The sequence below is a fragment of the Phoxinus phoxinus genome (genome assembly GCF_949152265.1).
Source record: "Phoxinus phoxinus genome assembly, chromosome: 8".
Taxonomy (NCBI): domain Eukaryota; kingdom Metazoa; phylum Chordata; class Actinopteri; order Cypriniformes; family Leuciscidae; genus Phoxinus; species Phoxinus phoxinus.
Window position 1 is genome coordinate 28,927,515 of NC_136883.1, and position 23,351 is coordinate 28,950,865.

Here is a 23,351-nt window from a genome sequence, read left to right on the forward strand (position 1 = left end):
AGAGGAATCATTTTCACAATCACAAAGATCTTGACCAAAAATTGATGCACCTCTTGATGGAAATAAATGTTGTGATGTTTCTCCATCAAGAGGTGCATACATTTTTGGCCAAGATCTTGTATTGACAATGCAAGAGTCCAGCACTCTGTAAAGTCTCCTCCAGCACATCCCAAAGACTTTCAATAAATTAAAGTTCGGGACTCAGAGGCGCCAATTCATCCATCAATAATAATCTCTTTGCAAAGTCTTAGACATTATCACTAAATAATGGACTTAAACACTGAAGAAGGACTGAGAGCTTAAATGTTTGTCTTTTTCACTTTTGTGATCAATAAAAACAGTGAATGAACTGATTTTTATGTGTGAATCACCATTGAGGTTTTGATGCAAGGATCACAAAATAATCCACACTAAAATGTTAAAATGTTGTTGGTGCTAAACAGTAAAAAAACAAACAAACAAAAAACAGCACAAAGTTTAACAAACTAGACTTTTGCCTTCTTTTTTGTTTTTCAAATGTTTAAAAGTTATATTTATCCTGGTTTCTATTTATCCTGTTTTTTTCTCAAAGTTTCTGAACACAGTAAATGTATTGTTGACATGTAAATGTGGTCAATGTGAAATTTAAATAGTTATGTATGTTATTCCAAAGTAAAACCTTTGTAATTTTAATCAACTGCCCGGTTTCATTGACAGGGCTTATATTAAGACAGGATAAGGTTTTAGTTAAATTAGGACATTCAAATAGCTTTTATAAACATGACTTAGAAAGAAAAAAAAACATAACTGGTGTGCATTTTGAGACAAAACAATGGCACTGACATATTTTAAGTTGCTTTCAGTTCAAACGGCTCAAACATGCATTTTAGTCTGGGACTAGGCTTAAGCCGTCTGTGAATCCACGGGAAAGGGTATTTGGGGACAATTCAGATATTGCTTTAGCAATCTTTAATTTAGTCTGGCTACAAGCTTAAAACAATATAAGGGTGAGTAAATAATGACATAACTTTCATTTTTGGGTGAACTATCCCTTTAACATTACAGAATTACAATCCATTGCAAACTGCAATTCATATAGACTTTAACACATATTATAAACCCACATAAATGATTTGTGTTATACAATGTGAACTGTTTTTAGCTTATTAATATTTGGTTCACCTATTACCTTACAACACATGAGGCAGAAAACTTGTGGCACTGCAACCTAACCCAGATGTTCAGACACATGCTTACATTTATATTACCTCTAAAACAGTCCTAGCAAAGGGAAAAATAAACTGTTAACGACAGCATAATATAAACACATTAGACCAGCTTCGGAAAAATAAGCACTCTTTATTTTATTTTAGAGACACTTCATGATGACGAAGGTATCATTTTATGAGTTAGCATAAATGCTAACATTTGAATTTATATGGTATTTAACCAGTTCTACTTCAGGGCAGTTCCAAGAGGTCAGGATGCTATGCAGACGGTTAACATGAATGGATAGTTTTAGTATTGTGCAGTGGGAGGAATTTTAAGAGAATGACTAATTGCCCTGTCGTATCTTACAATGATGTCATGACCTAGCTGCCTTTATATGTACAACAAACATTCGATAAAAAGCAAACAGGCATTTTATCACCAGTGCTCTTTACAAAGATATATCTTTTGCTTTTGTTGCCCTCTAACCTCAGTGTAACAGATAACAAAAGGCACAATGCTAGTTTATCAATGGCAAGACAGGTTTTTTGGTTTGAGAATGGAAATGTGTGTGTGAAAAAAACTGATTATGGAGAAGAAGAAAAAAAAAGCTGAAAATGTATAAATTATTCAATTACTACAAATATAAAAACGGATGGTAGAAATCTAAGAGGTCTACAAAAAAGTTATGTCATTTCTGGAGTGCTTTCAAGGAAGTACCACAATCTTTTTCTTAAGTTTTTGCTGAGGGAATATGGACCTCCTCATGATATCATCCAGCTCCTCCAGAGCGAGCTGAGCATGGAGTACAGCCACATCATCTGGGTCCGACCGCACCACCCCTTTCAGAGCCCGATACAGCTCAGATAAAACATCCCCAAGAACCTGAAAAAGCAGAAGAAGAGTCGGAAAGCACTTAGTAAGCAGATGTACTGTTTTACTGTACAATTGAAAGCCAGAAAAAGAACAAACAAGGGAAGGGAAAATAATGAGTACAGTATCTTGACCTTCTCCCTCACAGCAGGAGAGCGCTTTTGTGAACACTCAGCTGTTTTAGCCTCACACTAAGAGGACACCAGGCGTTGTGACTTATGGTTTACCTGGACGAGCCGTCTCATTACTCGCTGCAACAGCTGGACCGAGTAACAACCGTTTCTCATACCAGAAGGACCTCTATCAAGCTCCATCCTGGGAAACTCAACAGACGGCGATGACAGACGTGACTTTGCACCCGGGCCAATGCCAAGGTGCAGGCCAGGGACAGCACCGTCTGAGTCTAGTAAAACCTGTCCTATAAAGGGCATGTGCAAATGTTTCAAGGGTCGGGGTACTAACTAGGGTGGACATTGGTGCTGTAAATCAGGGGGTCAAAAGTATAAAAGGTCATTTGCAGCAGCAGTTGCCAGTTTGGTCTGCTCTGAGGTCATGGGATCAGTTCATGTGTTTATAGAGGGATCTTAAGATGTGTTTTATGTAGACAATCACTCCCAAAATTGCAAGTGTTGCAAAGTGAGGTAGTAAAAGGACAAAGCAGAAGATTTAGCATCCTGAGATTTTGTATCAATCTCTCTACAAAATTAAATGTTTTATCTTATACAAGAATACTTCTCTAAAGAATCGTATTAATCTTTAATTTAAATAATATATTTTTTAAAGTTTATATTTTATTGTTTTAATTATTTGATTTAACTGTTATTTGAGTACATTAATTTGTTTATTTGTCTACTGTAGAACATACTACAATCACAATGGAAATAAATTTGATAAAGGAAGTAAGTGGTATCAATAATCAAGTATCTCGCTTTCATGAAATGTGTGGCAGTCTTGTGATTCATACCTTATTATGTTTTTAAAAGATAACTGGAATAAAATGATCACACTGAGGTTGGAATGTCAATCAGCTGCCAGTCTGCTGACAACATCTAAAAAAAAAACTATAAAATGTACAAATTTCAGTAAGTGTGGTGTGGTTCATATGATCTCACACCAGGGTAAACATCTGTTGAAGATGGCGACTAATAGTCCAGTGGATCAGAGACTCAGAGTTCTCACATCTATGTAAGCTGATACACACCTCTGATTGGTTAATCTAGTTATAGCTGTAACTCTGAACTTGTGATACTTTAAACTTTATAGAAGGTTTCTCAAAAAACTCCTAACCCTAGCTGATAAAATGTATTAACTCAGCCTGCACAGTTCACGTTATGGACATCAATGATTTTGTTTAACCTCATGGTCACTTTACCAGGTTAAAAAAAAAAAAGTACCATAGTACTCTTCAACAATGTCTTGGCAACCTACTATAACACTCTATCATAGCAGGGACAGATTTTGCATGAGCAAGGACCACATTTTCTTCTGAAAATCTGAAAAATCGGTTTTCATATGGTTTAGATCTATTAATTTTATTCATCATGCACCAAATGTAGGAGCTATAGTCGCAATTGAAAGGCATTGCTGGGAAAGTGATCAGGGCCGTGGGAACAAGAGTCTGCTGAGAGTGATGATTAGACAGAACGTTGGTTGTCTTATACTGCAGGTAACCTCTAAATAAGAGAGTAGAAAATTACAGCTGCTGCTCTGCTCATCAGTCCAGATGCTGGAAGAATTCCTCCCACTAAAAAAACGTGCATTGATCAAAACACCAGATCAAAAGATCCTCAATATCCTCACACACAACAAAACAGTGATGGGACTTCACACTTTTGAAGAAATATTCTGGTTAAAAACATGCTGTAAATGGATAGCATCTGTGGCACGCTGTTGAATACCAACATTTTTTTTTTTAAACTGATCAATGAAAATGATTGTAAAGACATTTATACCTGTAGAAAACAGCTGTGCTGCTTAATATTTTTGTGGAAATCGTAATGCACATTTTCAGGATTCAGCATTTATTTGAAATATAAATCTTTGTATAGGGATAATAATAATGGTTGATTTATACTTCTGCGATATATAGATAATAATAAAGGTTGATTTATACTTCTGCGTTGGACCAACGCCGGAGCCTCTACGCTGTAAGCTACGCGTTGGTCTTCATTTATACTTCAGCGTCATTGTCCGTATTGACGTGCAATTAAACATGCAGAGGGAGTATGTGAAACCCGAGGGAGGGGTTCAAGCAGACCAATCACAGCGCTTGCGGTCCGTGTAGAATTGACACGTTGTTATATTTTTGGAGAGGTGTACGTCAAGGTATGTCATAGGCTATGCGTGCTACACACAGCCTACGACATAGCTATGGAGTGAGTTTGATGCAGAAGTATAAATTGGGCTTAAAATATGTTACTTGAGCACCAAATCAGCATATTAGAATGATTTCTGAAGGATCATGTGACTCTGAAGACTGGAGTAATGATGCTGAAAATTCAGGAATAAATATAATATATAAAAATAGAAATATAAAATAAATTATTTTAAAATACTGAATAACTAATACATTTTTAAGTCCTTTATATTACTTTAATACCAGCCACTGGATAATCACAAGTTAAATTGATCGAACATATTTCAAAATTACTCACCTGAGTGGTTTTATCACTGAGGCCCCTAAGGACCAGAGCAATGACATGGACCGCTGCCCTTCGAACCTCTGCTTCTCTGTCCGTCTTTATCAGGGCGGTGAGACACGTGCTCAGCTGCAGGAACCACACAAACAGAGGTCAAATACAAAGGACGTTCGCAGGCCGCAGAGATCTGCAATGCTGCACTAGTTGATCTTTATGTCAATGTAGCGGGTCGATTGATGTCTAAACACACGCACACGGGTTTGCTGGTCAAGATGGTCTAGAACAGCCTGTTGCAGGGGCTCTTTCATGAATAAGCAGCCCAGTTAGTCACACTGACAGAGATGCTTATTCATGAAGATCTCTAGACCACTGCCGCAGCTCAGCCACTCACAGTAAATTTTTTCAACGACCATATGCACAAGCACTGAAAAATAAACAAACTGCTTTCCAAGGCGTCACATATTGGCACAGTATCAAAGAACTCTAAATTTGTATTTCCTGAAGGAAACATCAATGCCTGCAAGGCAGCAAAAGTACAATGCTAAAGTCTCAGGTAAGCTTAGTCTTTGATTCTACATAAAATACTGGTGACATGACGGATTTCCCAGTTTGATGCGATTCTGATTCACAGGCTTTAAACTTGATTTGATTCAACGCTGATTCTATATTTCAGTTATGAATGTCCATTTCACTTACATATGAATGAAAATAACTAATCAATAAAATAACCAGCTCATTTGTATTGTGAATTGGGCTGTACAAATAAGTTTGCATCAGCCACTGAAAATAGGCTTAGTAAAAGATTGATCTTGGGATTGTATGGATCAATATGGGGAGTGCTCCATTAAACGAAAAGCGATATTTTCTTCCCCGACCCTTAAGACACTTCTTGTTTTCTATTGGCTGTGTACGAGAATCAACATAGCGCAAATTCAACACATTTTGTCCACTTTCAAACGCAGCAATATATGGTTAAATAAGTGACTAGAGTAAAAAAAGGCTAATCACAAAAAAGGCTAATCAGGACATTTTTATTTACAGATCTATTTTGAAAGCATTTAAATAAATTTGAGCATACATAAAGATTTGTGGTCAAGAGATTGGCTGATTTTAATGAGCAAATCAGTGAAATGGATGGAGTTCAGCTGATCACCCATCTGCACCAGCAGAAACCCTGATCTCAGCACTAGTAGTAGTAGTAATCGTGTGTAGTGAGATGTGCATGTGTGTACACATACACAGCTGTGCCGAGTAAAGAGAACGATGACATCAGACTAGAAGCAGCCTCGGGGATCTGCTTAAAAAGAACTAATTACAGACTAAACTGCGCAGATTCAGCTTTTCATCAGGTTGTCTAGTTGACTTTTAGGTTTTGAATACTAGAATGGTACTACCTCTTGTGCCAGTGGTCCGAGGGAAAAGTTGAGACGTTGGCAGAGTTCACCCAAATTAGAGAGGCTGCTGGCACGCACACTACTGTCCTTGTCTCGTGTGCCACTCAGGAACACACCAATCAGAGGGCGACCATAGTGTGGAGCAAGGTCACCTAAAAGATACAACTTTTTATTGATTTATTTATACAGATATTTAGTTGAATATAAAGACACACTACTTTTCAAAAGTTTGGAATAATTATGATATTATTCTTTTTTTTTTGAATAAGCAACTTATGCTCACCAAGGCTCCATTTATTTATTTGATTAAAAATACAGGAAAAAAAGTAATATTTTGAAATATTATTACAATTTAAAATAAACTGTTTTCTATTTTAATATATTTTAAAGTGTAATTTATTCTATAATTTTGTGTCTGTCAGATGATCCTTCTGAAATCATTCGAATATGCTGTTTTGTTGCTCAAATATTATTGGTACTCAATTACTAATAATGGTTCTTTATTATCAATCTTTAAAAATAGTTTTTGTGGAAATCTTTATGGGTTTTTTTCAGAATTATTGAATATAAAATTCAAAACAACAGCCTTTATTTTACATTTATTATAAATGTCTTTACTGTGACTTGATCAATTTAATGCATTAAAATATTTTTTTAAGGATCATGTGAAACTGAAGTAATGGCAACTGTAAATTCAACTTAGCTATCACAGGAATATACTACCTTTCAAAACAGATTAAAATACAAAACAGGTCTATTAAATTGTAATATTTCACAATATTACTGTTTTACTGTATATTTTATCAAATAAATATAATTTGCTTGGTGAGCATAAGAGACTTCTATCAACAACATTAAAACTTTTAATTATTCCAAACTTTTGACCTGTAGTGTATATACAGACTACAAATAATAAAAATTAAACTCAGATTTTTCCTAATATCACATGTACAGTGCAAGGAATGAGAGCTCCAGCCTGAACACACACACACGCGCGCGCGCACACACACACGCACAAAGCTGAAGTCGCAACTCCTCTTCCAATCTCTTCATCTCAGTGTGAAAGTCTGAGAAAGTCCAAAGTCCATACCTACAGCATGAGCAAAGTCACTAAACTGGGATTTTTTTTGGCTTCTTTTTGGGCTCTGACAAAAAAACAAACAAAAAATCCTCCACACACTAACAGGTATTAGTGTAAGGGGAATTGACATTCTTTATGGGTAATAAATAAGGATAAAACTAGACAAAAGCTATTATAATGGCTGCCAGGTGGGCCCAGAGGGACTTGCTCCACACAGCTGATTTTTCTGGCCCTGTCTGAAATATCATTCAAACTGTATAAAACCTTCCAGAATCCATGTGCCAGGACCTATTCAGACATGAATGTCCACTTGTTCAGCTGACCAATCCTCCAAAAAGATCAAAAGAGTTTTAATGGCGATTGTGGACTAGATCTACAAGAAAAAAATGGGTGTCTGATGGGAGGGAAAAGGAACAGGGGCAAGAAAAAGTGTAACATATGCTTCTTTGAGCCAGTGCTTCTTGTTAACTGTGGCCATCTGTCCCATCACCTTATTAAGCGACATGTTTAATTGGAAACCAGTGGCACACTTATGCAGGAAAAGGATTTATTTAATTACGCATCGGATGTGTACATTACGAAACAGCATGTTTTGGTTAGATATTTAATTGTTACCGAATCAAGGATTTAAGGATTGAAATAAGTGTCTCATTAGATAATACTCAAGGGTTGAAAATGTAAATTGAGCTCAAGTGTGCGATGTGAAGTGTGTGATGCCCCCTGCTGTGTGTGAAGGCACTATGAATGTGACAGAGAGCTGTGAGACTCATTGTGCGGTTTCAGCGGACTGTAGCAGCTGTTGGGCTTTTTCAGAGCTCGGTCTGTTAGCGTCAAGGAGCCGGGCCAAGACGACATGCCTCAGACCCAGACTGAATGATCTCGAGACACAATGAATAACCGCACACTTGTGCTGGGGATACGGCACTGCCCAGATCTGACAAACAGATCCTGAAATGGAGCATGAAGTATTTTAAAAGGAAGAAAAGAATACAGAAAGAAAGAAATATGAAAAAAAAGAAAGACTACAGTCAGTGACTGTGCTCACCCATGGCCCTGCAGGCTCTCATTAAAACCTCGCCCACTTTGAGGCGTGTCTCTAGGGAGCGCTCTCTTTTGGGGGGACCGACAGTTGCCCCGGTCTGATACTCTCCCAGCAGTCTCTGCAGAATCTGCTCAGGAAAAGAATCAGCCAACACTGCCAACCCTGAAACAGAAAAAAAACCCAGCTCTGAATAAAGGCTAAAACTCTGACAGACCCTTTTTAAGACAGGATGAATAGAAAGCACAACAGGCTGCCAGAGCATTACAATCTTAATTTAGCTATTCCTCAATAGGCCAAAAAAAGGGATGGTTGAGATGGTTCTGACCATTCATGGATAAAAGGTGAAATAACATTGGCAGCAAATACGTAGAGCTGGTTTAGTTAATCAAACCAGAATATAGCACCCCAAATCTGTTTGTTGGCCTAGATACAGCAGCCTGTTCCTAAAATAACCTGACACACATGTATACAAAAGAAAATCCTCCACAACTGTCGATCAATATACCCCACTGTTCAAAAGTTTCGGGTCAGGAATACAAAATAAAGTAAAACCAGTAATATTGAGAAATATTCTAACAATTTAAAATAACGAATAGACGAATTTTCAGCATCATTATTCATTCCAGTCTTTAGTGCCACATGATGTGGTGTTCAAAAAACATTATCAATGTTGAAAACAGTTGTCCTGCTTAATATTACTACTTTAATGAGCTCAGGAATCAGATGCTTTATCTATTCATTGCAAAAGCAAAAGCCTGGTCAATTAACAAATGAAAGGTTTAACCAAACGTCTGTATTCTTTAAGAATGAGTAACGTGGGAGTTGAAACACATTGTAATGTGTTGAGGTAAAGCTGACAGTGAGTTTAGCTGGCGAAAGTAAATCAATGTAATGTCTGTGCTTTATACTTACAACTAAGTCATTCAACCAGTCAAAACCAAGCTGTTCTATTATGTACCATCACAACTACAAATAAATAAAATAATTTACATTAATTTCTAAAAACCCTCAATAGTAATTTTTAAAAAATTAGGTAAAAGCAGGTGTGATTGTCATATTTTGTTGTATTTCTAAGGAGTTTAGTCTGGTTTCTTTCTTGAACTAATGAATGAATTACCTTGAATAGCAGACAGATACACAAAGGAGTCTTCATGTTCCAGGTTTTCCAGAAAGAGCTGAAACACATTGAAATAATTCACTGAAAGCTGACAGCCAAGAATTAGAGCAGAGTTAATTAATTCCTTAGTCTAATTATCGCTGACAGTTTTACAGCTCTCAGCACGTTTACAGTAATGCAAATTAAATCATGTCTATGGCCTGCGGTTTTTAAAATATTTAAATGAGTTCACATGAGGTGAAGTGGTATGACTTTCAGAGAGAATGAAAGAGAAAACGAATTCAACAGAGAAGACATTTATGTGTTAAGAACTCTGACAGACACCGATACAAATAAATATTTAAAACTGAATGAATCAAAAGAAAAATGGATTACTGGGTGGGTGTTATGTCACTGTTAGTGAGATGCTCTGTGTCTGTGTTCATGTGTGAATTAGTTGTATTTATGAAGCGTTGGACACAGAAGAGACTCTTATTACAGAGAATATTAGATGAGACATTGCAGAAAGCTGCTCATCATAACTAGATCCCACGAGAGACTTCAGACACCCTCAAGCAAGAGGTTTTTACACACCAAACATCCCACCTCATTTATAAAACATGGTCTATTCTAGACCCTCACCCACCCTCAACACTAACACACATGAGAAAGAGAAACACTGGAAGTCACTGGCCCATTTAAACAATGTCACCCAGGGAAGAAGAGTCTACGCAAATCCCAGGAGAGATGTGCACGTGACACCAAGCTTTTAGCATCAGAGAGAATAATGCATACTGGGAGAGCAAGTGTTTATCATATACTATAATGATCGCCTGCATCAAAGCGCAATGACAACAGCGTTTTGGGGGCCTGAAAATGCAAACTTGTGAAATCGGGTTTCAAAGGGCAAGTTTGAAAAAATGATACTGTTATCGTCTCGTCTGCAAATTTGTGAAAACGGTGATGTCATGCACATGCGTATTATTTGTTCAGTCTATAGGCATTTACCGTTTCTTTACAAAGTGACATCGCCAACTGACATGCATAATACAGCATTTTTAGTCGTTTTTGCAGATCCGTGTGAACAGGGATTGTTTTGACATCGTTGTCGTTTGTATGCGAAAAATGCGAAGGAAAAACTTTTCCGTTTTTAGTACATCGTTGTTATGTAAGCGTACCCTAAACCAGCCATTAAGAATATACAGTGATAGGTGAAATGGAAATAATATGCAGGAATTAATAAGAATTAATAATGAATTCTACAAAAAAGTTTCAATATTTTAAAATTGTTAAAATATCTCACCTTTAGCAATAATAATAATAATGTCTAGAATTAATGGGAATATTTTAAAATTATAACATTTATAGTATTTATTTTTCCGATGCATGTGGCAAATGTTTTTACAATTATCAAAACTATATATTTATATATTCCCTGGAAATATTATCATCTAAAGTTCATCCATTGTCAATGATGTAGCGACGTATACATCACTGCTCACACAGAATTAATTTAAAACCAAGCAGATTTCTGTTGATCAAAACAGCTACATTTTCATGACTAACATGAACATAAGCAAGATCCCTGATTATGCAGATTAGGCTACTAGATATTATACTGAAATTACTAGATTTCGCCTGCAAATTTTCAGTAAATGTGACCACTTTTATATCATACATAATGAAAAATGTATTTTTAAAGAATTCATGCCAGGCCAGTTTTATCTGCTTTAACTTAGATACATACACATCTATACACTCACTGTTAGTAGTTTCTCCTTGTTCCGCAATGCCTCCTCGTCTCCATCTCTAACGGAGCGGGTCAGTGAACGCAGTGCTACGGCTCGTGTGGGCACATCTAGGTCACAGGCTTCCAGCAGGCACTCAGAGAAAGCTTTACTGCGCAAGGCCTCAGAAATCCCAGGATTGAGTATTCCTCCAGCTGTCTGAAAGTCTTTAACTTTGGGTGTTACACTAGGGTCTGTTGTATGTTTGGGATGTGAGATTGATTGTGAGGGGACCTGGGGTCTGGCTGGGAGGGAGTTTGAACTGTGGCCTGCAGGTTGGGTAAGACTGTGGGCAGTGCTGTGCTGGCTGGCTGTTTTAGGGACAGTTGTAGGGCGATAAGCCCCGTGTGTGGCAATAGTGGCCCTCAGATCGGATGCTAGCTCCTGGATAACTGGCTCTTGGTGCTGCTGGGAAATCTGTTCCAGGTGGGGCAGCAGTGCAGTCATTGATGAATAATCATCTGCAGTGAGCTGAAAGAAGATATACACAGGTACAAATTGGTAGGTAATAAATATGTACATGAACAAAGATTTCAGGCTGTCAATTGTTTAAAACTTTTAATCATTCCAATTAAAAATATGCTGATTAATCAATAACAATTAATTGCATATCAATATTGCTAGGAATGTCCCCAATATAATTCTTAATCTATCTTTAATCAATAAAACATATCCTTGAATATAATACATTCTTTGAATATAATTCAAAGAAATTACATTAAAGCTACACTGTGTAGGAATTACTCCCATCTAGCGGTGAAATTGTATATGACTACCAACTGAATATTACTTTCTAGCCCCTCCCATTCCGAGGGCGTTTTAACTCCTACGGTGGCCGTATTATTTCAAATCTGCCGGCAGTCGCGAGTAATCTCCCCCTCCCATTCGTCACGGTGCCACTGAGTGTAAAAACGCGAAAGGTGAAGCTTGAATTTCCAGGTATGACCCTGTTTTGTATTTTCAAGGTTTGGAGGCGCAACATGGCTTCCGCCATTCAAGCAGCTCACCCGTATGTATTATAAATAGCAGATTCTACGCTTACGAGAATACTTGATTAGTTGGTACAAGTAATTATATATTAATGAGCACATATAATTTTGAAATTGAAAGAAGAAGTGGTTTTTGCTAAGAATCAACTTAAAAAACTACACAGTGTAGCTTTAAAACATAAGCTCTTTTTTTGTTTCATGTCATTTTATTATTTTGCCCTTTTTGCATAGTTTTAATTAATCACACCAAATTAACCCAATAACTGGGCATTAGTGCATGTTTTGTGTGCTGTGACTGGGCACAACTTCTAGTTAGAAGTTTTTATTTTTTTATAGTTTTAGTTGTAATTTTTGTTTTTGTCATTTCATTAGTTTTTTATTAATTTATTTATAATTCTAGTGCTTCAACTTATTTCAGTTTATTACCAAGGCAAAATTTTTAATTTTCAGTTATTTTTTAAAAACTTATATTTTATTTTATTTCAATTAACAGAGAATTCTCACTAGTTTTAGTTAACAATAATAACCCTGGGTGCAACAAACTAATTTTAAACTAATTTTTAAAATGTAATCGCATTTCTACGAGATCATGAAAATGGCATATTTAACAAGTATACAAAGTGTAGAATGCATGCCACACTGCAGGATTAATATGTCATATGTTAACTACCCATAAACACAGCAAACACCTTATTACTAGAGGAACTCTTAGAATAGAGTGAGCAAAGAACAGCAGCAAAATGTATAAACTATACACTACCTCTGCAGCTCCAGAAAGTAGAGTGGCCACAAGCCCTATTCCCATACTGAGAGTCTGACTCTCCACTGGGCTGTCAGTGCCACGCTCCAGACTAACACATGCTCTCTGCAGCATGGATGCTATGAACCCAACCACCTGTAAGCAGAGAGAGAGAGAGAGAGAGAGAGAGAGAGAGAGAGAGAGAGAGAGAGAGAGAGAGAGAGAGAGAGAGAGAGAGAGAGAGAGAGAGAGAGAGAGAGAGAGAGAGAGAGAGAGAGAGAGAGAGAGAGATTATTTCTCAAAATAGAGAGAGAGAGAGAGAGAGAGAGAGAGAGAGAGAGAGAGAGAGAGAGAGAGAGAGAGAGAGAGAGAGAGAGAGAGAGAGAGAGAGAGAGAGGAGAGAGAGAGAGAGAGAGAGAGAGAGAGAGAGAGAGAGAGAGAGAGAGAGAGAGAGATGTCTTGAGAGATCACACCTTCTCATCTTATCTCTACATAAAGTAGCACAACTGCTGATATAACACTACTGTGCTCTACCAGCCATAAAAGGCTCATACATGTGCCCTAAATAACAGTCAGAGTAAAGATATTCTTTGTTCGAGTTAAATGGAACAGATCTGGCCAGGGGATGATGTGCTCTATTTTTAGAAGGCCCATGTTTTATCTTATTAAAACCTGTTGAATGAAAGCAGAAAAGACAAAATGATAAGAAAGCTTAAAAGAGTTTTAACGTTTAGAATTCAAACTCAAAAGGACCGCTTCACTCAGGAAAAGAGAAAACCATTTAATACGTTTAAATAAAATTGAATTAATGATTTCTTCTATATCTCACCTGAGTGGGTTTGCAGAGCAGCTGTGTGTGTGGGAGACCCTCACACATGATGGCCAGTGCCTGAAGCAGAGCAAGTCTCTGTCCGTGTCCACCTGCACGCCCCAGCAGATGCTGCTCTAACTCCAGCAGCGTCATAGAAGAGGTGTTCACTTCCTGCTCAACCTCGTCCTGCTCAGCAGCCACAGCTGTTAAATCCTGGAAACAACACAAAACAGGCAGACATTGAAAAAGAAAGAAAGAAATGTTGATCTCAGCATCCACTTTCAATTTCAAGTCACTTTCACAACATTTAAAAGTCAAATCTGGGAATAGTCTTCTTAAAGTCTAAAAGTTATTTTTAATCATCTACTCTACATTTTGAAGCATTCTTGAGTCCTCAAATCTTGCTATAAAACAATTATGGACATCCATTTATCTTATGTGCTATAGTGTGGACATTGATGAGCTACATTAGAAACGGTCAGGCTGAAACAGACTGGCAGAGGTCAGCACCTGGAGCAGCAGTAGGAAAAACTCTCCAGGCAGGTCACTGTCCTTCATCTCTTCTAATAACTGCACCAGACACTGCACTCTCCACTGCTCACCTGAGACCTTCTCATACAGAGCATCATCTTCATCACTGTCAAAACACAGAAAAAGAACCAGTTAATCATTGTTATGCCTTGCAACATACACTACTATTCAAAAGTCTCTTATGTCCACCAAGGCTACATTTATTTTAACAAACATACATGAAAATGAATAATATGTAATATAATTACCATTTACTATAATATATATATTTTTAAATAAAACTGATTCCTGTGATGGCAACGCTGAATTTTCAGCATCATTACTCTAGTCTTCAGTGTCACATGATCCTTCAGAAATCATTCCAATATGCTGATTTAGTTCGCAGGAAACTTTTTTTTTTTTTTTTGAGCTATGAAAACAATGTACGTAAAACAAAAGAAACCTTTGAACAGTTGTGTGACTTAATATTTTTGTGGAAACCAATTTTTTTTACCCAGGCTTCACTGATGAAAAAAAAAAAAGAATATTTAAAATACAAATCTTTTGTAACATTATAAATGTCTTTACTTTACTAACATTATAAATTAATTTCACTTGATATAATACTAATATAAACAATGCTTAATTGAATGAAAGCAAATAAGATACACACAAAATTACTGAAATCAATATTTTACAAAATATCAACTCTAAATTCATCACTAAACACTTAAAAACATGCATCATCTTTTTTAAGGCTTCAGTTTGTTTTAAAATTGACAAAAGGGTGATCTAGCAAATAGATTCTGCTATTTTCCCAATTAGACCATCGCCTGAGAAGCTCAAAATGGCAAAATACTGGCTGGTAAACCAGACTGACTAATATATCACTACTTTCCACAAAACATTGCATAATTATTGTAGGGTTCTCATTTAATAATACCTGTTAAGCTCTCTCACTGTAAGTCTGGCCCCTCCTTCACTTCCCGGTGAGAACTGAAAGCCGTGTCTGACTCCACCCACTTCTCCCAGCAGTCCACACAAGCGTTTCAGCAGCAAAAGAGATGCCGAGCGCTCTGAGTGAGACAGGCACCATAGCAGGATCTCCTGACAGGATGTACTGTAGGGAACAACCACTTTTAGTCTTTTCCAAACATATGATCTATTACATATACTTCATATTCGAAAAGAAATCTGACCGTAAATGAGAGACTTCTTTAGAAAAAAGAAAGACAGACCGTAAATGAGAGACATTCTGTTTGGTGAAGCAAAAGAGATTGAACAGTGTTGAGTAGACATCTGCTAGAGCTTTCAGCAGCACTTCTGATGGATTATTACCCACCACACAAATCTAAACAGAACGAAATAACGCTCTTATGTAAATTTCATATACTTGATGATATGGTGCATTATTAGACAATACAGAATGCTTGGCTTACTTTATATACATCCTCAATACAGCGAGTCAGCTCCCACTCCTCCACTGCATCCTGGGATAAGTCATCTCCTGAAAAAGCTTGTCTGTTATTTTTGTAATACTCAAAAGAGAATATACTTTGCATCTAAAAATTATTCCATCCTGTGTGTTGGGACAAACATTAGCAAGCAAGCCTTTTCGCACAACCTAAATTATATCAGCCACTATAAAATGCTAAACTGCAGTCACCTAACGAATACTAACCGGTTCCCTGTGCACAGCAACGAAGGGGGGAGAGAAGAGGAAAGAGCAGGAATCGCTGTGCAAACTCAGGCCGATCATGCACCATGATGAGCGCCGCCCTGGTGGCCACTCTCTGGAACTGCTGTGCAGTCAGCTTGTCTTTAAAATGCAGAAGCTCCAGAACCTAAATCCAGTGATATTACATTCTATGATTAGAGTACATTTTAGGTAACAGATGGCAATGAACTCTTGCTTTTGTTATGTGACTGCTAGCATCTTTTACAAACCAAATAAAACTCTAAGTAACAATAATGAGAGAACATTACTTCACCTGTGGACACACTTGACTGTAATAGCACTCAGCAGAGAGGGACTGCTGAGGACAGGCGGCAAGAATCTTGGCCACAGCATCACATTTCCTCCAGTCAGAGTCGCCACCTGCTGGTCAGCAATGTGAGAGACAGTTAAACATGACTGAAAAGCACATGCTGAACATTTATCGCTGTCATAAAAAAACAGACTGACTATCCATGGAATGATAAACCTATTGGGAATTTTGTGTACTAGATTTGTTATGTATGGTATGAAAATATAAGTTTTTCCATCACCAGTCAAAAAAATTATGGTTAAACTCACTGACACAGTGCTGTTTATAGAATATGCAAAACATTTTCTGTCACCTAGCCATAACCGAGACGTATCATGTTTGTCTCCTTTACAGTCTGCAGCTATTTTGGGTCCCTTAATTGTAATATTCCAGGCAACAGCACACTGTTCCAGGATGTTGCATTTTATTTATAAGTTTGCAGACAACAAAACAAACCACAACAAAACAACATAAGCATGAACACAGGTTGTATTCACATACATGCATACTAAAAAAATGTGTGCATAAGCAATAAAAACCAAATAGGTCATTAATTTTGCATTTACATACATTTCAATGTTTTAAAAATGTATTATTTTAACCTGTTTACTAGTAAATATACTAGTTTACTTTAGGGCTGAATTACTGAAAGAGTTTTAAAATGAGTTTTGAGTTTAGTAACAAAAATTGTATGGCTGGTATAATGCTAATTTTTTATACTATTATAATAAATAATAGCAAATAAAGCATAGGCCTACATTACATTTCTGAATTTTAATAAATACTAATTGTAGACAATATTTACTCACAATTAGCTAAAAATATTTGAGAAGACAAAATATGTTTTATCCACTGACAAGGCATTCAGTAAATTTTGGAACTGACACTAGATAGATGGCCTTGTAAACATGATTCTATTCCATGAAACACCTTTTTCAAATCCCAGTGTTTCTCAGAACCAATCATCTGTACTCTTTGCTAAATTTAGGCTTACCTCCGGTGCCCTCTAAGATGGCCCTCACCACTGCCTGGACACCTTGTGGTTGCATTAACCTGTCAGACAGCAACTGTCCACACAGGCGCCTCAGCCAAGGGGGAGCTTGGGATAGAGCCTTACCTCCCCCTCCAGGACATCCACCTCGGGAACCTGAAGATCCCTACAGCAATACACAGGACATGTCTCTGTGGAGTCACACAAATACTAACACATCAGAAAAGTATTCAGAAAGACAGTGGGCAACACACACCTGTTTAGGACCCCCTTGCAGAACAAGCAGTTCTTTGATGACGATTGGCTGATACACTTTCCCAAGAAGACTGTGGAGTGCTTCTTTGCAGGTCTTGCGCTCCTCTACCGTTAGTCCCTGTGGTGGCAGATGAAAATGACTGAATTAGTTCAACCTTTAGCTTGGGCCAACATGAAACTTGAAAGAGTGATGAATCAGGATTCTCACACTTACTTTCATGTCATTCTTCATAATTGAATAGGGATTTGAAAATATATAGTTTTATAAAGATTTGCCTCTAAAGGACAAAGAATAATTAGAACGGTGTTATTTTAGTATAAGTAAAATTAGTAACACTTTACAATAAGGTCTCATTTGTTAACATTAGTTTATGAATTAACTAACATGAACTAACAATGAACAAAACATTTGTTACAGTATTTATTCATCTTTGTTAATGTTAGTTGATAAAAATACAGTCGTTCATGGTTTGTTCATGTTAGTTCACAGTGCATTAACTGATGTTAACAAATGCAACTTTTGATTTTAATAATGTATTAGTAAATGTTGAAACTAACATTAATTTAGATTAATAAATGTTCTAGAATTACTGTTCATTCTTAATTCATGTTAACTAACGTAGTTAACTAATGTGTTAACTAATGAAACATTATTGTAAAGTGTTACCGTATTATTTATTTATATTTTGAATGAGCTTTCATTTTAATTTTAGCTTAAGTTTTTATTGTATTACATGGTTTTGTCCTCTTTAGTAGGTTTTGTTTTTTTATATTTCTATGTAGCTGTAATGTTTTTTTGTTTTTTTTTCAGTTTTAATTTTTGTAATTTCTTTTTCAGGTAGTGGTCAAGGCAACACTTTTTTTCATATAATAGCTTTATTTAAATTAACAACTCTCTCTCTCTCTCTCTCTCTCTCTCTCTCTATATATATATATATATATAATATATATATATATATGTGTGTGTGTGTGTGTGGTTGGAGGCTGGCTCGATTACGTCATTAGCAATGCTTCACTGCTGAACAGTGTTCTGATTTCTGAAATGTAGTTTTATTAATGTTTCATGACTTTTCCATGCCTGGAGCAATATTACGTTTCCTTGCTATTTCCAGGTTATCAATGGCTTTGGGAACCCCAGATCTAAAAAGAGACCACTAGTAAAATGTATTCAAATAGGACTAAATATTGCTTTGATATTAGTGTATTTTTACCTTAATACTCTTTGTACTGTCTCCTTCAGGACGCTGGGGTCGATAAGCTAACTGACACAGCGCTGCCATGATGTCACCCAGGTGGCGTGTAAACACAGGAGTCGCTAGCGATGACAGAGCAGACACCTCTAGGAGCACATTAGCGGTGATAAGTAGACGGCGTTCCCCTGTAGGGGCCACATCGTGTCGGACCGCTCCCTCCACTGCTGCCCCAAAAGCTGACCTCAGCCCCAGTGCCACTCCTACACCAGGAGCTAAATATGGGCAGAGACCCAGTGTGACCACAAACTGCAGCACAGCGCCCAGGGTCTTTTGTTGGGCCACACTGAGAACATCTGGGGGAAGTGGTGGAGCTGCTTCAGGGGTCGCAGGATTTGGTGCAGCAGGAATCTGGTTAAAGGCTTCCACGAGGCGGTTGAGGTGTCGTGCCAGGCAGAGCAGTAAGAGAAGACATTCCTGAACAAAGCACCAGGTTAGATCATTAGCATCACTGCAAAACCATGTGCTGTCTCTCCTGACCTCCTCCAGAAGTCGTCGGGCTTCCTCCAGCTCTTCGCCTGCAGACATGCTCTCCCGAAGCTCTGACAGGTTCCTCTGGAGAGCCAGGACAAGTGATGTTTGTGTGCTTTGTCCATTGCTCCACTGAGCCTCTGGAAAAGAATGTGCGTCCATCAACACATCCCATCACTATTTAACAGATTTGCTAAACATAAACAACACACAAACCTGCATGACTTTCTTTCTTCTTTTGAGCTCAAAATTAAATGTTTGGCCATTCATTTTTTTTATTGTATCGAAAAAATATACACTGAAAGTGTAAGCCGAGGCTGTCAGTACCTAACATATTTAAAGTTAGTGTTTTACGAAATAAATAGAGAAAGTCATGCAGTTTTGGAACAACATGAGGGTGAGTAGTTAAAAGATGACAGGTTTTATGGGGAGTGGAAAAGTAATAATACTACCAAAGCATTAACGTATATGAAACAACACTATTTAAACCCGTCGCGGAAATATACTTTTTTTCTTACCTCGAATAGGTTTGGTTAATATACTGAGAGACTTTATTAGTGCTGTGACCATTTTACGCCACACTACTGTTGTCTACTACAAAGACTTTGTCGCAAAGCTTTAACGTAACTGTGGTTGAAAGTTGAAACTGATGAGAACATTTTCAAAATAAAAGTCCCACAAAATAAAAGCTAAACTCACACCAAACCCAAAAGAAAAACAGGAATAAATAATGCAATGGCAATATTTTTTTTGTGATAATTATCATCTACATTTTACTATTTCATAAATTTCACTAATCTCAATGGTGAATGGCAATTAAGTAATGTAATGTAAACATTTATTTAATTACCTCTGCATGAAGGCACTAAAACAAATGGTAAAAAAAAATTATAAATACGTTTACTTCATCTACTATACTAACATTTATTTACAAAACCGTTTAAAAAAAAAAATATATATATATATATATATATAGGGTGAAATATGATGAAACAATGGATGAATTAAGATCAGCATAGATTTTATTCAACATAATACCATTTGGACAAATTGAGTTTTGGACAAATTGCATCACATTTTATCATCATCACTGAAACAAATGTGATATAACTATTCCTGTCATTGACAGAGTTATAGAAGGACAGCTATAGGCACAAGATCAAACGTTCACATATTTGAATAATTTATACAAAAGTTAAATAAACAATAAATAAGTTATTATAATTTAAATAAATAATGCCTTAAATAAAGTAGTGTTTTACAATAATACAAATATATCTTCCTTTCAAGAAAGACTGTTGGTGTATTAAAAACATGTGACACATGCAACCTCTTCAGCTTATTCATATAAGCATATAACAAAATGTAAGTACCTTATCAAAAATTGCATTTTAAAACAAACACGACATGGTACATGAGACTCGTCTCTACGGGTTTGGTTTATAATGTCCTCTCTTACTGGCGAGGGACCACACAGGCGCAGGCCACAGTCACTAGCACATGTTCATACTCCAAAGAGTATTTGTTCGGGTCAGACGGGCATGGGACCCTCTTCAGGAATAACAGAGATCTCTGCACGGGCACAGAGTTGTAGCTCATATTCTCAACCCCGTTAATGATGCATCCTTCACACAAACACTTTGCTTCCTCATATGATCTGGGGTACATATCTGGCTTGTGCACAATGCTGAAAATACAACAGATAGAAAGGCATGAGTATTGTAGCAGATAACTAAATTAGGTGAAATTCAATCGATATTTCATATACACAACTGTTTTATTGTATGATGTTGTGTTATCATTTGAACACTACAAAACAGGCCTCATAAAAACTCTACCCACTATAAAAAAAGTATATGATAAATAAGTTATGACAACATATATTTGTACATTGCTTTAACTCATCAAAATAAGTTAACCAACTTTTTAAAAACAATTTAAGTTATACAAGATTCATCTTTTCAGTTTAATGTAATTTAAGTTGAAATGACTTAAACATTCAAGTTGATTGTACTTAAAAATAAATTCCCCCTATTCATTACATAAACTAAGCCAAAATAAAATAAATTAGCAGCACATGAGGCATTGTATGAGTAAGTATGCATATATAAATATATATGTTTCGATTACGTCATTAGCAATGCTTCACTGCTGAACAGTGTTCTGCTTTCTCTGGTAATATGAAGGTAATATTAAATAGGTGGTTACGAGAGCTATGTTTACCTTGTCCGCCAGGGGGAGAGTGAGCGCCCACTGATGTGTGATAAAGACTGAGCGGCTTTCTCGCAGGAGTCCGCCGAATGACCGGTGGCCTTCGGATGCGGGTGTCCGGCGTGTGGAAGAAAAGCGTCGAGTAGCTTGTTGTGCGCCTTGCTGAAACATCCCATATTTCTTCCTTCCACGATGTTCTCCGACAACAAGAAAAATATTCCAAAAAACAGCGGAAACTGCAAGGCAAAGAATAAATAAAATAAAATAAGCAGGGTGTAACAAATTTATTTCTGAATAAAAAATAATATATTTCATAGGTTAAGACGAAATGTATAACTTTGTAAAATATGGATTATTTAAAACATTTTTTCTACTTACCAACATAATTTGTTTAGACTGTATATTATCAAAACTCAAGAGTGATGCTTCAGATCAATGCTCAGGTTGGACTCAGGACTGTTATAGCCTTCATGGAGTTTACGCTTATATTTATACTATAGCCTGCTCACCTGTTCTCCTTGGGAAAATCCGAGCCTATGAGGAAATAGTAATCAATTTTTTACTTCCGTGCTTCCTCTTTCATATGAAGCGATATTTACAAAAGCATCTTGAAAAACATCCCTCAGATCTTCACTTTTTTTTCTCCCTGTAAAACGATTTCAGTTATTAACTCAAATGAGAGCCATCGCGATTTGAACTTTTAAATATGAATAATATGAATGAGAACGTGGGAGTGTTTCTGCTCTCATCACTAGTAACATTTTTCCTGATCCTGAAATAAGAAAACGATTTCATTCATTAAAACGCGGTACTACAGCAGTTTACAGTTGTACATTCTATTTTCTTTGATAGGAAAGGGGAGATGTCAATATTAAACTTTTTATATATATATATATATATATATATATATATATATATATATATATATATATATATATTAAAAACATCCTTTTATTATCAGATCCATTAATATTGTTAAAAAAAAGTGATGCAAGAGAAGCCTAAACATAGTCATATAAAACATTTTCCAAACCTGCATTTCATGATAAGGCTAAATCATTAATACGGAGAGGTATCAGTGATATTCAGATGGAGAAAATTTCCCTTTTTTTGAGCATTTTGTGACCTTTTCAAATCCCTGGAACAGTGAATGTGGAGATAAATTGTGGGAGCCCCCTGGATGTTTTGGACATGACTAGAGTCCTCAATAACCGGTCATTCATTAACTAAAATGAGCTTTAACGGCAGTTTTCTGTGGGGTTGCCATCACGGGACATGACCAAGTGAATTTCCCAACATCATGACCAGCCACTCAGAAAAACATCTCTCCAGGAGTCCCCTAAGCTTTAAGCATAAATTCTATACACTCCACCGAGAATGTGAAACTGATGATTCAATCACACAATGTGACATTTAATGACGACAATATTTAGATGCTATAACAATCAGCACTTTTCTTTTAGTTTGAAATAACTGTAGCATTCAGAGCAAATTGCACATTTACACTGTCTAATATGGATTTAAAATTTTCTAATATTTATTAATGCATTTAATTTTTTTTATAGCTATCTTTTCACTGCTTCTGATTTATTCAATGACCCAATTATATGTGTTTTTAATTGAAAGATGCTAGCTACCAGAGCTATATTCATGGTGAAAAAAAGTGATATATAAAAAGTACAAATATAAAATAATAGGGAAAGTAAAAAAAAGTTTATCTTTGATAAAAATTCAAGAGTCAAAAGAGTCAAGACATCACACTCCCATCAAAAGAGGCATCGCCCATTAACAAAACCATATTGGTTAGTCTGGAGAGGCTTATTTGACAGCAAGTGTAGATAATGGTGTCTGTCTACCAACCACAGGATTGATTTTGTAGTTTCTCTATATGCGGATTCCATTTGGCTTGCAATTTTTTGAGGATAAAAGCATTTAAAATAGGTTTGAGGTCTGAAGGTGGATTTGGCCATTTTTCAAGGTCCCAATAATTTGAAGCC

The 23,351-nt window shown here is 36.5% G+C and overlaps 2 protein-coding genes across 9 annotated transcripts; both read right to left on the minus strand.

Annotated features, from left to right (window-relative positions):
- Positions 1-1,318: 1,318 nt before the first annotated feature.
- Positions 1,319-19,800, minus strand: tango6 (transport and golgi organization 6 homolog). Of its 8 annotated transcripts, none has more exons than XR_013798481.1 (20): positions 19,662-19,730; positions 19,153-19,283; positions 18,634-19,089; positions 17,424-17,540; positions 17,171-17,333; positions 16,141-16,250; positions 15,831-15,993; positions 15,589-15,656; positions 15,388-15,500; positions 15,093-15,269; positions 14,150-14,276; positions 13,658-13,852; positions 12,850-12,984; positions 11,077-11,571; positions 9,335-9,392; positions 8,221-8,379; positions 6,095-6,246; positions 4,716-4,829; positions 1,842-2,073; positions 1,319-1,543 (listed from the first exon to the last, which is right to left on the minus strand). XR_013798481.1 is itself a non-coding variant. In XM_079620059.1 (19 exons), exons 1-19 carry the CDS (start codon positions 19,711-19,713, stop codon positions 1,897-1,899), a joined length of 3,159 nt encoding a protein of 1,052 aa, XP_079476185.1. In that variant the 5' UTR covers positions 19,714-19,730; the 3' UTR covers positions 1,319-1,896. The 8 variants fall into 8 exon arrangements, 4 of the variants coding, with proteins under 4 accessions (XP_079476185.1, XP_079476184.1, XP_079476182.1 ...); XR_013798482.1 differs by having other exon boundaries at positions 15,349-15,500; XR_013798479.1 differs by having other exon boundaries at positions 18,634-19,283; positions 19,662-19,800.
- Positions 19,801-20,209: 409 nt separating this feature from the next.
- il17c (interleukin 17c) lies at positions 20,210-22,228 on the minus strand. The gene is made up of 3 exons (XM_079621387.1): positions 21,733-22,228; positions 21,367-21,590; positions 20,210-20,830 (listed from the first exon to the last, which is right to left on the minus strand). The coding sequence occupies exons 1-3, from the start codon at positions 21,736-21,738 to the stop codon at positions 20,599-20,601; spliced, it is 462 nt and encodes a 153-aa protein (XP_079477513.1). The 5' UTR covers positions 21,739-22,228; the 3' UTR covers positions 20,210-20,598.
- Positions 22,229-23,351: the final 1,123 nt, after the last annotated feature.